The sequence below is a fragment of the Cetorhinus maximus genome, chromosome 3 (genome assembly GCF_964194155.1).
Source record: "Cetorhinus maximus chromosome 3, sCetMax3.hap1.1, whole genome shotgun sequence".
NCBI classification, from domain to species: Eukaryota; Metazoa; Chordata; class Chondrichthyes; order Lamniformes; family Cetorhinidae; genus Cetorhinus; species Cetorhinus maximus.
Window position 1 is genome coordinate 195,254,253 of NC_135881.1, and position 18,791 is coordinate 195,273,043.

Genomic DNA, 18,791 nt, shown 5'->3' on the forward strand with positions numbered 1-18,791 from the left:
CACTTGGTAGTCACTCTCTCCCTCCGCTCGGTAGTCACTCTCTCCCCCTGCTGGGTAGTCGCTCTCTCCCCTCGCTCGGTAGTTCCTCTTTCGTCCCCGCTCGGTAGTCATTCTCTACCCCACTCAGTAGTCACTCTCGTCCCCGCTCGGTAGTCACTCTCTCCCCTCGCTCAGTAGTCACTCTCTCCTCCCGCTCGGTAGTCACTCCTCCCGCTCGGTAGTCACTCTCTCACCTCACTCGGTAGTCGCTCTCTCCCCCTGCTAGGTAGTCACTCTCACCCCCCCCCCCCCCCCCCACTCGGTAGTCACTCTCTCCTCCCGCTCGGTAGTCACTCTCTCCTCCCACTCGGTAGTCACTCTCTCCCCTCGCTCGGTAGTCGCTCTCTCCCCCTGCTAGGTAGTCACTCTCTCCTCCCGCTCGGTAGTCACTCTCTCCCCCTGCTCGGTAGTCACTCTCTCCCCCCGTTCGGTAGTCACTCTCTCCCCCTGCTCGGTAGTCACTCTCTCCCTCCGCTCGGTGGCCACTCCCTCCGCTCGGTTGTCACTCTCTCCCTCTGCTCGGTAGTCACTCTCTCCGCTCGGTAGTCACTCTCTCCCTCCGCTCGGTAGTCACTCTGTCTCTCCGCTCGGTAGTCACCCTCTCCCCCCGCTCGGTTGTCACTCTCTCTCCCAGCTCGGTAGTCACTTTCTCGCCGCACTTGGAAGTCACTCTCACGTCCCGCTCGTTAGTCACTCTCTCCCTCCGCTCGGTTGTCACTCTCCCTCCGCTCGGTAGTCACTCTCTCCCTCCGCTCGGTGGCCACTCTCTCCCTCCGCTCGGTTGTCACTCTCTACCTCCGCTCGGTAGTCACTCTCTCTCTCTGCTCGGTAGTCACTCTCTCCCTCCGCTCGGTGGCCACTCTCTCCCTCCGCTCGGTAGTCACTCTCTCCCTCCTCTCGGTAGTCTCTCTCTCTGCTCGGTAGTCACTCTCTCCCTGCGCTCAGTTGTCACTCTATCCCTCCGCTCGGTTGTCACTCTCTCCCCCCATTCGGTTGTCACTCTTTCCATCCGCTCAGTTGTCACTCTCTCCCTCCGCTCGGTAGTCACTCTGTCTCTCCGCTCGGTAGTCACCCTCTCCCCCCGCTCGGTTGTCACTCTGTCTCCCAGCTCCGTGGTCACTTTCTCGCCGCACTTGGAAGTCACTCTCACGTCCTGCTCGTTAGTCACTCTCTCCCTCCGCTCGGGAGTCACTCTCTCCCCCCGCCCGGTAGTCACTCTCTCGCCCCGCTCGGTAGTCACTCTCTCGCCCCGCTCGGTAGTCACTCTCTCGCCCCGCTCGGTAGTCACTCTCTCGCCCCGCTCGGTAGTCACTCTCTCCCCCCGCTCGGTAGCTACTCTCTCCCCCCGCTCAGTAGCTACTCTCTCCCTCCGCTCGGTGGTCACTCTCTCCCTCCGCTCGGTGGCCACTCTCTCCCTCCGCTCAGTAGTCACTCTCTCCCCCTGCTCGGTAGCTACTCTCTCCCTCCTCTCGGTAGCTACTCTCTCCCCGTGCTTGGTAGTCACTCTCTCCCTCCTGTCGGTAGTCACTCTTTTGCCCCGCTCGGTAGTCACTCTCTCCCCCTGCTCTGTCGTCACTCTCTCTCTCTGCTCGCTAGTCACTCTCTCCCCCTGCTCGGTAGCCACTTTCTCCCTCCTCTCGGTAGCTACTCTCTCCCCTTGCTTGGTAGTCACTCTCTCGCCCTGCTCGGTAGTCACGTGGGCCGCAGGTTGGGCAAGCCTGCTTTAATTTCTTTCTCCTGATTAACCATTTACTCATTCTCTGCTGTTCTTTATATTCTGACCAATCATCTGACCTGCCTCACACCTTTACGCAGTTATATGCTTTTTCCTTAAGTTTGATGCTTTCCTTAACTTCTTTAGTTAACCATGGATGGCGGGTCCTCCCTTTAGAATTTTTCTCTATAGTATGAATATACTTCTGAGTATTGTGAAATATCCCTTTAAATGTCTGCCACTGCTTCTCTATTGATCTATCCCCTAGCCTAGTATCCAAGCTCACTTCAGCTAGCTCAGCCTTCATGCCCACATAGTTCCCCTTATTTAAGTTTAAATTACTTGTCTTAGACCCACTTGCCTCCTTTCAAACTGGATGTAAAATTCAATCATATTGTGGTCGCTGCTATTTAAGGATGGCTTTACTCTGAGGTCATTAACTAATCCTAACACATTACACATTACAATGTCTAATATCACCTGCCCATTGGTTGGTTCCAAAAGTGCTGCTCTAAGAAACTATCTCGAAAGCATTCTATGAATTCCTTATCCGGACTACTACTGCCAATCTGATTTTTCCAGTATATATGTAGTTCAAAGTCATCCATGATTATTGCGGTCCCTTTATCACAAGCACCCAATATTTCTTCTTATATACTTTACCCTACGGTGTGGTTACTGTTAGGGGGCCTGTAGACCACTCCCACTCGTGACTTCTTTCCCCTACTAGTCTTCATCTCCATCCAAAATGATTCTACATCCTGATCTCTTGAACCAAGGTCATCTATTGCCATCCTTGATTAACAGTGCTACCCCTCCACCTTTACCTAGCTTCCTATTCTTCTTGATTGTCATATACCGCTCAATATTCAGCACCCAATCCTTGTCATCCTGCAGCCAGATGGTTACCAGATGATATTTATTTACTTTAACACGTGCTATCAATTCATATACTTTGTTATGAATGCTACGCGCATTCAGATACAGAGCCTTTAGTTTTATCTTTTTGTTACCTTTGTAACATCCAGTCTTGATTGTTGGTGCATTCTTAGGTTTTTCTCTCTGTCCCTTCCTGCCATTCTCTGACCCTCATTTCCTATATTACTATTTTCCTTTCTTACCTTGCCCCTACTCTTTGATATACCATATCCTTCTGCATTTGATCCCTTGCCTTCCACTATTTAGTTCACCAGCAATTCCTTTGCCTGTTCAAGTGATACTTCATAGAGACTTATTATGTTTGAAGTTCATCAAGTTTCAACTGAAGATATACATTTGTTGACTTTGCTTCAACAAATTTATCACTTAAATATTTCAAGTCCTCATTCAAGTGTTTTACTTCCTGTGACCGACACTCCAGTGTTATCACTAGTTCTCATTTTTCACTAGCAAACTCTCCTTTGCATCTGAGAGTTGGTTCTCTACACGATCAATTGTTCCTTCAATTGCTTGTTATCGGCACTAAGCTTCCTATGGTTGCCCACAGTAATTTTTAGGAGTTTGGTAAGATCAGCATGATCAAATGCCTGCTGCAATACAGTCATCACCATGTTACTGTCTCCGCTAGCCAAATTATTACCCAATAAAAAATCTACCCCTTCTATGGATAACCTATAACCTATTTTGCCAACTCGAGCTTTGTAATTTCAATTTCTTTTTTCATCTCAGGTTGCTTCATTTCTTCTTCCTTTTCAAGTTAAAGCTGCTTCATCTGCAACTGAATTCTAGCTAATTCAGCTGAATTGCTATCTGGATTCACATTTGCTTCTTCCGATCCCAGATGTTGTACTGTTCCCCCAATAATTTTTGCTTTCTTGGCTCTTGCTTTTAATTCTAACTCTAACTTTGCTGCTAATGCAATTAACCTAGCCTTGGTTAATTGTTGCAAATCATTCAAGGATAAATCCTCCCTCTTCAGAAAAGTCTTAGCAATTGACAAAGCCATTCTGCTTTTCAGTCAGTATAGTAATCTAATAAACCTTAACAAAAACAGAATTACCTGGAAAAACTCAGCAGGTCTGGCAGCATCGGTGGAGAAGAAAAGAGTCGACGTTTCGAGTCCACATGACCCTTCAACAGAACTGAGTATAGTTAGGAGAGGGGTGAAATATAAGCTGGTTTAAGGTGGGGGGTGCGGGGGGAGAGAAGTTGAGGGTGGGGTGGTTGTAGGGACAAGCAAGCAGTGATAGGAACAGATAATCAAAAGATGTCACAGACAAAAGGATCAAAGAGGTGTTGAAGGTGGTGATATTATCTAAGAAAATGTGCTAATTAAGAATGGATGGCAGGACACTCAAGGTACAGCTCTAGTGGGGATGGGGTGGAAAGACTGACAAGGTATTAGTTGTAGATTTAAAAATAATGGAAATAGGTGGGAAAAGAAAAATCTATATAATTGAAAAAAAAAGGGTGGGGGGAGGAAGTTTAAGATCTAAAGTTGTTGAATTCAATATTCAGCCCGGAAGGCTGTAAAGTGCCTAGTCGGAAGATGAGGTGCTGTTCCTCCAGTTTGCGTTGGGCTTCACTGGAACAATGCAGCAAGCCAAACCTTAACCTCAGCAAGTATAAGCACTCGTATTTGCCTGTGGATAGAGATCCCAGAAGAGCCCCCAATTTATGTTATTATCCTTGGCCAGACCACAGGACATGGGGGGAGATACAGTTAAGGATTAATAATGTTTTGTTTAAAGTAGATCATGGTTGAGATTTAAGATCCTTACCAAATGAGTAAAGCCACAAGATTCCACGGGTTTTGAACAAACAGAAGTAAACCTTACTATAGAAGTTCAGAAAGATAAAACCAATTTACAAGATATATCTTATGCTCTAACATTCAGGGTAAGTATGAGATACATGTGAATTAACAGGCAAACTGTGGTCAGACGCACCACACTCCATGCCCATGGATTTCTGAACAAACCACCCAGACGTTTGTCCAACTGTGAGTCAGCCAATCTCACTGAAACTTCAGCTTTCTCATGAGGGTTCCCAATCTCCACCTTTGAATATCTCTCCTTGGAATTCTCTCCGAAGGTTGCTCCCACTATACGGTTTTAACAGTGGCCCATCTCACACGGTTTGAATCTTGCCGTCCAAGATTCCTTCTCCCTGGATTCCCAAGTACATGCAACACTAGCTTACAGGCACACTTTCAGATCTATGGCCGCGCCAAGCTGAACACCACTGTTCCAAAGGGCATGGCCACCTTTGCCCCAACGGCCCTGTTTACTTAGAGTTTGTTCCTTTGCTCTCTAACTTTTGAACTTAACTGGGACCTGTTCCTGTGTCAGTTGTTGGCTGACAGACTTCCCACAACTGACTGCCTGAAGAAGAGCTGTTCACTGACTCTTCAACTGATCTGGCGACCTATCAAAACACTCCCACAGGGTCCCACCCTTGTTACTAGGCAGGAACCAATGTAGCAAGCATTGGAACATCATGTACCTTAAATGTTCCAAACTCCACAGACTGCTAATTTAGCACACAAAGACCCAAGGATCAATGGATCTCATGACAATAAGCAAAGAGGGGCCCTAACATCTGCTGAAGGCCTCCGGATCCGATTGCCACCCTTCCCAATCGACCTGTTTCTTTCCTCCACAAAATCTCTCCTCTGTTATTTAATACATTTTTTTCCATCTCACGGTTGATTCATGAAACTTTTTTAAGCACTTTTCTTTCTTTGCCTATCCTGCCCTTTTCCCTCCCTAAAGTTTCTCCAGAAAATATTAACTTACAGCCCTATCTCTGGAAATTTCTATAGTCCTACACCCCACTGAGATATCCATCCAATCATGTATCTTCCATACCCCCATTCTACTTGGCCAATTCTGGCCTCGAGCATCCCAGATTTTAATTACTCCACAAATGATGGTCATGCCTTTAGCTGCCAAGGCCCTGAATTATAGAATCCCTTCACTGAACCTTTCTACATCTCTTTCCTGCTTTGAAACACTCCCTAAAGCTACCTCATTGATCAAGCTTTTTCTCCTTGATGTCAAATTTTGTTTGATAACGCTCCCGTGATGCACCTTGGGATATTTGCTACATTAAATGTGCTATATAAATAGAAGTATATTGTTAATTCCCTGCTTTGTTAATTCCCATACAGACTATTTCACATTGCCTTCTCTCTGCCTCGCTAATTCCCTCTCTTTATTTTGTTAATACACATACAGACTATTTCACACTCCCTCTTGCTATCTTGTTAATACACACACAGACTATTTCACACTGCCCTCTCTCTATTTTGTTAATACACACACAGACTATCTCACACTGCCCTCTCTCTATCTTGTTAATACACACACAGACTATTTCACACTGCCTTCTATCTTGATAATATGCACACAGTCTGTCTCGGACTGCCCTCTCCAACTGCTACCAATCATTCAAAATGATAACAACTTGTCTATCAAGCTGCATCATGCTTTGAGTCCCAATGTCTTAATAATGAGGCAGAGTGGCGGCAGAGAAGGAAATAAAAGCAAGCAAATCCTGCATTCTGGATCCCACTACCTCATGGAACATACTGCCCCATGTGCCCCAAGATCTATGGGTCGAGAATTGGCTTGTTTCAGTCGTATGAAGACCCAAGGCAGAAACTTACAATCCTGAGTAGAGGGACAGCTAACATACAATGATTGACATATCAATATAAGGTGAAGCATAAGCATAAGTCATGGATTTCTTAATACATCATTAAAGTTGCTGACATTAGAATCTCAGACCTATTAATTAATAAGATTATCCAGAGTTAAATTCTAGAATCCCAGCATCAATACTTTTTTGTCCTTGTCATTGGAGTATGTCTCACCCACTACCCACGCTCACTTATCTGCATCCTGGATGGCTGTGCTGTCTTGTGAATATTGCTGAAAGGAATGCAAGGTATTGGCATGCAGGGAACCACTTACAATTGTGGCAGGCTACACTTCCAGGCCAAATGTAACAAAATGGGTGCACATGTAGGACTAATTCCAAGAGATACCTTCAAGCTGAATTTGCATATAATTTATGGTGGTTTGCGGTTGTGTGTATGCTTGTGTGTCCACGAATGAATGAAATGAAGGATGAGCAGGAAGTCACTAGCCCTGAGTTTGTGACAGGTCCACGCTGCACCTTGTCCTAATCTGTCAATGCACATATACGCAAGAGTCTTCAGAGTGGCATCCTTTAAGGCGGTCAAAGGGTTGTAATGTCTGAGCCATCATTCATTTTGGATCCTAATGTTTTACAAAGCAGTCTGTTTATACACAGGTTTTAATTCCATTAACTCGCTGCAATTCTCACAAGGAAACGATACAAGGTCAACTGAAGGCTAGGAATCCAGGGCTGTATTTGCTGATTTTTGATAACACTTTTTCAAGGTAAGCCACATGACTTGGGCTTAAATTTGGTATGTTATCTTATTAAGGAAATGGCGTAGCTTGATTCTTGCATTTTCAGATAACAGCATGGTAGAGTGATAGGCAATCTTCATCTGAATGAGTGTAAAACAAAAATAATATTAGCATAGCAGAGCTAAAAAGCTGGTCTGAAAATCCATGCATATCATCTCAATCCAAAAATTGAGTGGTAATGATGGATTTTCTTGAATGCATCCAAATTATGAGGGAACAGTGAAATGTACATGCTACTGCTGTCACATTGTTGTTTATTATTGATATTTTGAAATTGGATTAGTCATCTTTCCTTTTTGATCTCCACCTGCACAGTAGTTGTCCAAGGAGAGGTTGGACATTTAACAAGGCCTACAGAAATTTGCAGTCCTACTGCAACCAGCATGACTACCATATCAGCGGATCATGACTGGTTTAGCTAGCGCTAACCACATTTATAAATATGGATGTTAGTCTGTGATGCCAACGCAACCAAAGCACAAGAAGAAGCAAGACACCATAAAGGTTTTAGAGCCGCCAGATTTCTCATAAAAATCTGTAGGTCTTAACTGATGACCCTTCCAAAATGTCATTCAGCACCTTTGAATCGGAAAGTTATATGTTCAAGTCCCACTCCGGCGATTTGAGCAAAAAATCTAGGCTAATGCTCCATTGCAGTACTGAGGGAATGCTGTACTGGCTGAGGTGTTGTCTTTTCACATGAGACATTAAACCGAGGTCCCGTCTGCCCTCTCAGGTAAATTTAAAATATCTCATGGCGCTATTTCAAAAGGCACAATTTCTCCATTGTCCTGACTGACATATATCCCTTATCACTTAAACAGATTATCTGGCTATTATTTTATTGCTGTTTATGGCACTTTGCTGTGCAGTAATTGACAGCCATGTTTCCTGCATGACAATAGCAATTACACTTCAAAAGTACTTCATTACCTGTAACGTGTCTTGAGGTTGTGAAAAGCGCTACATAATTGTAGACTTTTTGCTGTTTTCTTGAATGTTTCACAAGTGTGGCTGTACTGAAACATCTTCAAAGGGAGTCACTAGCATGAAACTTTTCGCATTGCATTCTCTTCCAAAGTAAGGTTAAAATGATATATCTAGAATACCTTGTTACTTATGCAAATCAGTCTTGAAACAAAAGAAAGAAAGCTGGTCATTTAATTCTACATGCTTCTGAACTGAGGTTTTATTTATCTAGCAGCAATCAGACAGTGTGGCCTTCAAAGAACATTAGAGCAGAGTAATACATTGCTCATTGCCATGGGAGGTCCGTTGGATAATGGTAAAATGGTCCAAAGTCCAAACCTTAGCGCATCCAATCCATACCCTCTTTCCCACCTGGATAGCTTTCTTTGTAAAGTCAATTTTCTAACAGGCAGCATTCCTTATTCCCTGTTCCAAATTTCTATGCTAGAAAACATTAATCAACAATGTAGGACCTGCTCAACATCAGCTGCACCCTCCTTGGAATTCCATCTTTTTTGATTCCTGAGTAAGAGAAACCATCAGAGGAGTTTTTGTTTTATTCTAGAGTACAAAGGAGAGACTTTCTGAGGACTGTTAGACAAGATTTCTGCTGAAGGCACAGTGACCAAGGCTGTGCAGAAAGTCCTGGAAGCGGGAAAACGTGCAGTTAAATTGCTGCCACTTCCCTAAAGGGTAGGAGATTTGTAATCCATCCTGGACCACGGGGATGGACTTTTACCTTCCAAAGGGACACTTAAAGATAGTAAAACTAACCATGCTAGTGCATCTAGAAGACAGGCAGATGTCTGCAGAAATCAGTGGGATGAAAATAGAGAGGCTCTACAATGGGCAAGCAATCTGCTTTGCTAGATTACTGCCCAGACAGTGGCTGGGATTTAATGCGGGCGACAGGGGTCTCGCCCACCGGTTGGAGAACCAGTGGAAACATCGCTTTGTTTCCATTGGGGACGCCATGTCAGCCTCTTAACTAGCCAGGGTCGGGCTTTCCCCAGGATTTAGGATTCCGGGAGCAGAAACCCACTTCCGGAGAGCTGCCGGCCAATCAGAGGCATCGCCACTAGAAGCAGTGGCTGCTGCTAGTAATGCTCTAAGGACGTCACCAGGGATCGTTGCTGGATCCCTGGACGCAGTTAAGTGAGGTGGGATGGGGGTCACAGAAAGGGGTTTGCCAGAAAGGAGGGAGTCAGAGGCAACAACAGGGGGGTTGGTTTTCAGTGGTCCCCTTTGCCCAATGCTAGGTCCCTTGATTGGATACTGATTGCCTATAAATGAGGCATCCCCCTCTAAGGACGCAGACAAACCCAACTGGGTTTGCTGGGCAGCCTTTAGGAGGCAGGGGAGAGCCATGTGGCTCCCATCTAATTCTTAAGTCATCACTAAAATCCGGTGCGCGCAGGGATGATTGATGTCAAGTGACTCGTTAATGAACATAATTGACATCCCGCCGGGAGCTGGTGAGCTGCATGCAATAGCCCCTTCCCTCAACCGACTTAATCATGGGAGGTTTTCCCACTAACGCACAGCCTCCCGTGCAATTTTGTAGGTCCAGCTGCCATGTTTCCCACTGTAACAGGCTGGATTAAATTCCGCTTGTGATGGTGAAGATAATCTCTGATGTATTTTTTTGATATAGCTGGACCAGAGTTCAAATTTAATCTCCAAGTTTGAAGTTTATGTAGAAGTGTTGAGAAAGTTTTGACACTTGTTCATTTGTTGATAAAACCCAATTGATTATTGTATCATAGTAACTGTTGTGACTTATTTCTTTAGGTTTACCTCAAAGAAGGTGCTTTATCACTTAACTGTCGAAAAACCAATAATCTACGATGGAAGTGACGCTTCTGAACCATGAAACGTGTTCGCATGTATTTTTTAAATTAGCAAGGAGTATTTGGGGAATAACTTACCAAGGTTTGAAAACTATGCAAACATGCTTTATATAAAATATACGTAGTAACTTTTCTTATATACAGCCACAACACATAAATAATGTAATTGGGGACTGTCAGGGGGAAGCAGTATTTCTGTAGCGGGCGAGAATAGAACCTCCTGTCTTACAATAGGAGTGACGGTTGCACTATTTTTTGTTTATATAATCAGGCACTAGTTTGGTATTTTCCCTTCTAAGCAAACCCACTTTTGCTGTACTCCTATCACCACTTTTACCACACTTTCCAGCTGCAGCTCATTGCAAAGTTATAAACTGTCATGCAGACAAAGCGGCAGCTGTGGTATTATGCATAGGAAAGAAGTAAGTGTGGTTTAATATCCTCTTGTTCCCAGTGATGTTGGAGAACAAGTGGCATGAATGTAGCCTATTGCGATAAATGTGTTGGGATGATCTACCTAGTATGTACGGTTAAGAACGTGGGACATTATAATCTTATAAGCTTAACAAGCAAAAACTTATTTATATCAAATGCCACATATATTTTGACTAGAGATAGATATATTTTGAAAAGTTTGTATGCCAGGAGCTGAGGGTGGTGTTCATGTCGATTTTAATGTAACAGCTTTGTAGTAATGCCCATTTTAATAGTGCAGTATCTGAAAATAACTTGGCAAAGTAATTAAAGTATTTTTCAAGTTGCAATGCGCATTGCACTCTTGTTTAAAAATTTTGTTATTTAGACAGAACCAATGAATAAAGAAGATCACTGCACACCTCTCAGCTGAAACCAGTCATTTCAAACTTGAATTTTTAGGTTGGATTTTATAGAGGCTTAACTTTATTTACTCATTCAACCAAAACAATTCTGTTTAAGGTCAGAAACACAGAAATAGAATTTTCTACTCTCAGATCATTAATTACATCTCCAAAAGTGAAATTTGTTACAACAAAATATGAGATCCCATTGTGCATGCCATATTTAAACTAATCAGAAATGGGATGATCTGCATTGGTCCAAATTTCAGTATGTTTACCCTATCTCTCTTGTCTTTTTCCACCATCCCTCTCAGCCTATGCCAAGAGGATTGATTGGGTCTAGTAGCATAATGCTTATGCGACTAGACTATTAATCCTGAGGGCTAATAATCTAGAGTATCAAAGTACTACAAAGAATAAACTCCCTACCTTGGGAAACTTAGGGTGCACCTTCACTGCACAAACTGCAGGGTGTATGAAGGCAGCCTACCACTCCCTTCTTAGGTCAGCTAGGCACAGGCAATAAATGTCAACCTTGTCAGTGATGCCCACGTCCTGAGAATGAATAAGGTAAAATCACACAAATGAAAATTAATCATACTTTCCTCATATTTGTCCCTTGCCCACTCATACTTGTTCCTTGCCCACTCTTTCGTTCCACTGCCAGTAACTAAGCCATCTGTTCTTACTCTCACAGCAGAGAAGCTGCAGAACTATCATATCGTCAGTGCCACTAAAAGCTTTTTTTAAATTAAGCCCAAGTGAAGAGTTAAAGCTTGTGTAGCAAATTAGCATAGTTGGGCAAATTGAGAAGTAGTGCTGCATGATGATTGAGATTTAGAAGCCTGCAGATTATATGAAGAAGCGATGACTGAGGTGAAGACCTGGAAATAAATGACTTAAATTTGCTTTGCTCCCTTCACTGGCATTTAAGACCCCAAATTTGATCCAGCCACAATAGTATTCCTTTTGCTGTGAGTGTGAGACTATTGTGAATGGCAGCACTGGCTATGGAGAATAGGTAGAGGATAAAGTGGGTAGAAGAGAGTTTGAGTTACACCTTAGGCAGCGGGAGGGGGGAAATGGATGAAAATTCATACAGAGATCAGCAAAGTATAAAGAGGCTGGGAAAAGCCCTGAGGTTAGGATCTGCTTGCTGGGAGATGTCAGTCAGGCAGGTATTTGAAATGTTGCAATAATCCACTCCATCCATCCAGTCAGGAGTACATCATTCATCTCCTCGAGTCTGTCCAACTAGAAAACTTGCATTTATATACCACTTTTCACAATCTCCCTAAGCACTGCATAGCCAAGAAATACTTAGGAACTGCAGTCACTATTGTCATGTAGGCAAAGGTGGCAGCATATTTTTTACACAAGATTACACAAAACAGCAGTGAGATGAATTACCAACTGATCTGCTTTGATGGTGTTGGTTGAGAAATAGATAATAGCAGTAACAACTGTGGTGTCCTGCTGTTCTCAAATAATTACATAACAAGCTTCACATCCACTTAATAAGGGAAACAGGGCCTCAGTTTAATGCCTCATAAAGAAAGACAGCATCTCCAACAAAACAATGTAACACTCCTTCACTTCAGCAGTGAAGGATCTGCTTATATGCTCAAGCTTCAAGCATGGGGTTTGAACACACAACTTTGTGAATCAGAGGCAAAAGTACTACCATTGAGCCAGGCCGACACGACATGGCTCCTACCCACCATCCTCCCCCACCACTCCCGAACAATCCATTGTAGCCCATCATGGATGCTACCGCACCAGCGTAGTCCATAAGGATCCTATTCATCCCAGTCTGTACTATCATGAAGCTAACCTCTCCCTGTCTTCTCCATTGTGGACATCAATCCGAACAGTCTACTATGTCATAGATACCTACCGTATCATGGAACTTACCCTGTCATTGGTGATATGCAACAAAGGGCTGAATTTTACGAACCCCCACCAGTGTATTTGAAAGCAGGGGAGCTGGTAAAATAAAGCCGGTTGCCAGCCCACTGTCTTCTCGCCTACCCCCCGGCCTGTCCCCCAAATTATGGGTGGTGGGTAAGGCTTCAGGCAGCTTGCCCGCCCGCAGGCCTGTTGAGCCCTTAAATGGCCAATTAACTGCCACTGAAGGGCTTCATTCTGCCTCTGTTGTAATTTTGCAGCCTGCGGGGAAGGCGGGTACAAGGTGAGCAGCCCAGCAGCTTTCACTGCGCGAGCTGCTTTCGGGCAGGAAGTGGGCTTACCTCCTTTGGTGGGGGGCTCCCCGTGCCCATCGAGGGCACTGCCTTCATAGCCTCCCCCACCCCTTCTCTTGTGGCCACTCTAAACTTGGAAACCCCTCCCCCACCAACCCACCTCCCCCACGGGGATCTCCCAGCTGGGCCCGCCCAAAATGCCTAGCCTTACCTCAAGTTCGGGAGACATTTTCCTTCTGCTTTAGATTGCGTGAAGTCCCAGCAGTGGCCGTACTCTGTTCTGACACTGCTGGCAGCTCTCTAGGGCGGGACCTCCTCCCTGATGGGTCAGAAGTCCAACTCTGACCTTACAAAGAGTGCCCCAACATAATATCGCTGTGGGGCGGCTTGATTTCTGGCGGTCGTGGTGCCGACTGACTTTTAGGTTGGGGGCGCGGGTAATCTGTCCCCCTGTAAAATCCATCCCTTAGCCTGGCTTTTAGTTAACTTTGACATACCCACTCCATTGGATCCCACCTATTTAGTCTACTTGACCTGGAAGCAGTACCAAGGGGAAGAAAGTTAAGATACAGACGCTATCTGGCCAGACACTAAGGAGAGCTAAAGGCAGAGGAGCTAGAGGGTGATGGCCCAGATGCAGACACAAAGAGAAAGTAGACAGAAAGAGGAACACTGAGAATTAGGAGAAGTGATTTCACTATCTCACCCACTCTATCCTAGGATGGCTACTATTCATTCCATTTATAGTACCATGGATATTATCCCATCCAGTTTACCTAATAATGGACTCTTCCTCACTTAGTCTTCACTTATGAATCCAACCTAGTTTACTCTACCTTGTCAATGACCCTAATCCACTCAGTCGACCCTAACATGGAGTCTACACCGCCTGATGCAGTTACAATGAATTTTACCACACTTGGTACTATATGATGCATTCTAACCTGTTCAGTCCACTCTATCATGGACTTTACCCTATTATCAACCTAACCTACAATATCTTGGATCTTATCCCACACCCTACCCTATAGATTCTACTCCATTCAGTCTACTCTATCAAGAAACTTATCCAAGTTAATCTAAGCCATCATGGATCTTATCCTACTCTGCCACATCCCTATCCCACGTTATGTTGGACCCTATCCCATGCACTTAAATCTATCATAGACGTTACGCCATTCAATCTACCTACTCCTATTTGTCTATCCAATGTGGATTCCACATCTTAATGTTTCCTATATTACAGCTGTGACTGCGCAAAAAAGTACTTTATTGGCTATAAAGCACTTTGGAACATCCCGAGGTTGTGAAAAGCCCAAATTCTTTCTTTACTCCACCCAGCCTATCTTGCCCCATCCATTTTATCCAGTGATCGATCTTGGGCTGGATTTTGTGGGGCCAACAGGGGGCGCCCCAACTGAATCAAGTGCCCTTCAAGCACTTAAGTGGCCACCGTTGGACCTCCCCTGCAATTGAGGTCCTCAGTGGCAGAAGCCCCACCCGTTGATAGCTGTTGGCCAATCAGAGGCCAGCTGCTACTCGTCGCTGCCAGTGCCAGTGGGAATGTTGGCTGCTGGCAGTACTGCACCAGCCAGAGGTACGGAACAGACCAAAGGTGAGCGAGGGCAGCTCGGGGGTCACCGAGGCGAGGGCAGGGACTCAGCTATCAGCACCCCACCCCTTCCCAATGCTGGGTCCCCCAATCAGGTACAGAGTGCCTGATCACGAGGGACCCCACTCCCACCCTCCGACAGGGGCAGGCTTCCGATGGTGCAGGAAAGCCATCCAGCACCCATTAAACCCTTGAAACACAACTGAATCGAGGGATAATGGGTGTCAATTGGCTCATTGATGAGCCTAATCGACATCCCACTGGTAGCAGCTGGAAATCCCACAACAGTCTCTTCCAAGCTCCTACTTATTGGGGAGAGGTTTTCCCGCCTTTGGGAGACTGACGTGGGGCCTCTGCCACGATTGAGTGAGGCTGGTCACCATGGTTCTCACAATGTGCAGCATTAAATCCGGTCCCTTGTCTCTCAAATATATCATAATTAATCAACAAACATTTAACCGAGCAAAAAAAAACCTAGAGGGTGCCAAATAATACCACTTCAGCAGCAATGCAGATTCCAAACACCAAAAAGGCTCTTCAGTCTTCCAATGTAGCAAAAACATAGAATCTTTTTAATTCCTTTGAATGCACTATCTGTATTAATTCGAAAACTTTAATAATTGCATTTTTGTGATGTCAATCAATGCCAAAGAGTTCAAATTCAGTTTGCAAATTATTTTTAAGAACAGGAACAGTTATTTCTTTAATATGGCTTTTGGAATTTCTTGCTTGGCAATGAATAATGTAACAGCAGGCACTTGTTTCAATGTACAAAGTTCAGATTCAGAGTTCTTGCTCAGATTCTAAATAAAGAATCTATTTTAAAAGTACAGTTTCTGTGCCATCTATTTGTTAAACGTCATTGTACTTTGTAAAAGTAAAGTGTCCAACATACACTGTTCAAAATAAAAATAGAAAGTGCTGGAAACACTCAGCAATTCCGTGGAGAGCGAAACATTTTGTGTTGAATATTATTCTTCTTCAGAATGGAAGCGAGGTAGAAATATGATGGGTTTTATGCTATTAAAGGGGGAGGGGAAGAACAAAATAGAAGATCTGGGATAAGGTAGAAATCGTGAGAGATTAAATAGCAAAGAGGTCATGGAACAAAAGGCGAAGGGAGTGGTAACGGTTGTAGCAAGGAAACAAAGCATTGGTCCAGAGTGCATGTTAAGGGCAGAATAGTAAACAACTCTGCCTCAAAGCAAAAACATAAAAACAAGATACAGAGTGGCACTTGACAGGGGTGAGGGTAAACTCTTGTTTCTCTCTCCACAGATGCTGCCAGATGTGCTGAGTATTTCTGGCACTTTCTGTTTTCATTTCAGATTTCCACCATCCGCAGTATTTTATTTTTATGTACTGTATGAAGACTGTGAAACTTTTATCTTTCAGTATTGTCACTGGTATCAGCTCTGAGTTCGGCGGCAGTCAATAAGGTAGAGGCAACCATTGATCCAGGTGCTCAACCAAGCAGTACAGACCAATGATGTAGATGCCTTGTCACTCACTGTGAGACTTTTCTCAGCCACCAAGGAATAAGAAGAAGGCAGAAGTGAACATAACTGACCAGAATTTTCTGACAAGCTAACGGCGAGGTTAATGCTGCAAGTCGTTATTAGTGTCCAAATTGTCCAACCATGACTTGCAAATTGTCACTGATTGCCAGACGATTTACATTGCTCCACTGTCAGACCCATGAAAGCTCGCCACCCACCTCTCCATGAGTTTAAAGAAATAGCTCATTTGTAGCCAATTAAAATCGCCGCAGAAGCACTTAGCAGCGTAAGGGCCTTTTTTAATAATATAATTTATGTTCCAGCAGCATCACTCAATCTTTCTGGTCCAATAGGAACTATTCAAACTGTGGAATATCACTCCTGCAAGTAGCAAATTGCTCTTAACAATTTACATTTTTTTTCTGACTTTTCCTTCCTCTTTGTTTTCTCTCTGTCTGAATACAATCTCTCTTTTCCTCTCTTGGGGGAAAGGGTGGAGGGGGGTGGAGTTTTTACTTGCTGGCGCATTGGGAGAGAATTGGAGTTGGGGATCCAGTAGCCTGTAGCAAACCCAGAAGTCGAAGTCAGGGTATTAACTCCACAGTTAACTTGACAGGTACCCCACCCGGAAGTCAGCCTGGTTGATAGACTTGGCTTCCAGTCAGGCAGGGCGCACTCCAGAGAAGGCTGCAGGACCAGGGAGGTCTGATCCCTGAGGAGGAGGGGTTTGATCCACAAGCCTGGGGCTGGGGTACCCAAACCAAGGGAAAAGTGGGAGAATTGATGGTGAGGGAGCTTGCAGGGTTGAAATGAAACTGTCCTGCTCCTCGTGGCCTGAAAGGAGTGTGACCCTTTTCAACTATTGGATTTCCCAAAGCATGGGAGGGTCTCTTGTCCATCTCAGAAAAACCCAGATGCTGGCAGATTGGAGCCGGCTTCCCAACATGCCTATTTACTCTCACCCCCCTTCCCACTTGCTCACCCATGTTAAAAATTGTCCCTTCTATCTCTCTGCAGCTGATTTGACTCTATGGCCAATCGGGCGCAAAATAGTGCGCGATGCGGTCGGGTGAGCATCCCGACGTCATCACGCACTCGCGCAATATTTCGGTCAGTGGACGCGCGCCTGCCAACAATTAAGAGGCCTATTAAGGCCATTAATCAATTCATTTAAACCTATTTTTCGCTGCCCTTCCATCCTTACAGTTGGCGAGTGGGCAAATCAGCCAGGTGGCCTTTGGATCTTTTAGGAAACCTCATACAATATTAACGAAACAAATAATTTTTTGACATAAATTTTACAACATTTATGTTCATATCAGTGACTCCTATGTGGGGACATGTTTTGCACGTTTTTAGAATCTTTATTTTTGGTTTTAATGTTGTTCAGCTCCCTGCCTTCAGGAAGCCTTCAGCGCGTGCTACCCCCCGCATGCACAGACTTTTGCGCTCGCACTCCTCCCGCCTCAACTTCGGCGCCTTTCACGCTGGCTGGCCATTAATTGGCCATGAAATTATGGTCGGGAGTCAATCGCGGGCGGCGGACCATTTCCTGGTCGCTCCCAGGCCCGCCCAACGACCCAAAAATCCTGCCCTATAAGTCATCTTCTTTCCTTCTTCATCGTTCCTCTTTCTTTCTCATCCCTTTAAATCTCATTGGTTAAAGAGATCGACTGTTAGTCCATTCACTCACCAAGATCCCTCGATGTCCCATTCACTTTGTTATCAACTCACGTTTCCAATAATTTGCAGCGCAAAAATTTTACGGGCCAGAGTGTGAGCCAACTGAATGGGACACGCCATGAGATGCCCCACACCAGCAAATTCAATCCACTGAATTTGGAACAACTGTATGTACCCAAGATTGCAGTGGCCAACTGCTTGTTGCTGCCATTACTGAGGAATCCACTCTCCATGGTCCTGTGAACAACCGCGACTATTACAGATGCACGAAGCAGCAAACCGCAGAGAATATGCATTTAATAAAGGGCTTTCAATGAAGCTGTGGGTTCTGGGTTACGCACACTTCCATAGAATTCTCTTGATTTTTCTCAGCTTCATAAAAGAAAACACCTATAAAACACTCTAGCAAAGCACCTATTTACCAGATCATTAAGCATCATGGAAAGAAAAGCAAACAGAAAGAGAATACTAAAGAGACAGAAGAAGAATACAGACAAGCGAAGCCAGGAAAGCAAAAAGGAAAGATATAGGGAGAGAAGAACAACACTGAAAAAGGGACAAATATACTGAAAGGGGAAGAAATAGAATTCTGAAAAAGACAAACCACAGATTGTAGAAGAAGGGAGAATATTGAAAAGGATTTTTTAAAATATTGAAAAAGAGAGAATTTAGCAAGTGAAACAAAGAATTCTGAAATGGGGTATGGAGGAGAGAAGGGAGTTAATAATACACTATCCTATGCACTTTTAGCAATTTTATGTTTTTTGGCAGAAAGTAATATTTCAGGTATTAAAATCACAGCTGAAAAATCTCATGCCTTGGATTTGATAACTCTGCTCACAAGCGCCCCAACATTTTCTCCACAAGTATAAAAGCTGCCTGTACCCACTGCCTCCTTTTCTAGTCAGAAATTAGCATATCACATACATATATGGAACTGCATTGGTGTCTGCAAAGACAAATCTCTTAGATGGGAACATTCATCAGGCCCCCTCCATTCTTGA

General features: G+C 44.4%; 1 protein-coding gene across 5 annotated transcripts in view; it reads left to right on the top strand.

The window, feature by feature from the left end:
• The window catches only part of fyco1a (FYVE and coiled-coil domain autophagy adaptor 1a), a 197,293-nt gene extending 186,486 nt beyond the window's left edge, over positions 1-10,807 (top strand). For all 5 annotated transcript variants that reach the window (XM_078539514.1, XM_078539513.1, XM_078539515.1 and 2 more), the window contains 2 exons: positions 7,013-7,122; positions 9,916-10,807. In XM_078539514.1, the coding sequence (XP_078395640.1) occupies positions 7,013-7,122; positions 9,916-9,997 (192 nt within the window). In that variant the 3' untranslated portion in view covers positions 9,998-10,807. The remainder of the gene's footprint in view (positions 1-7,012; positions 7,123-9,915) is intronic.
• The last annotated feature ends 7,984 nt before the right edge of the window (positions 10,808-18,791 follow it).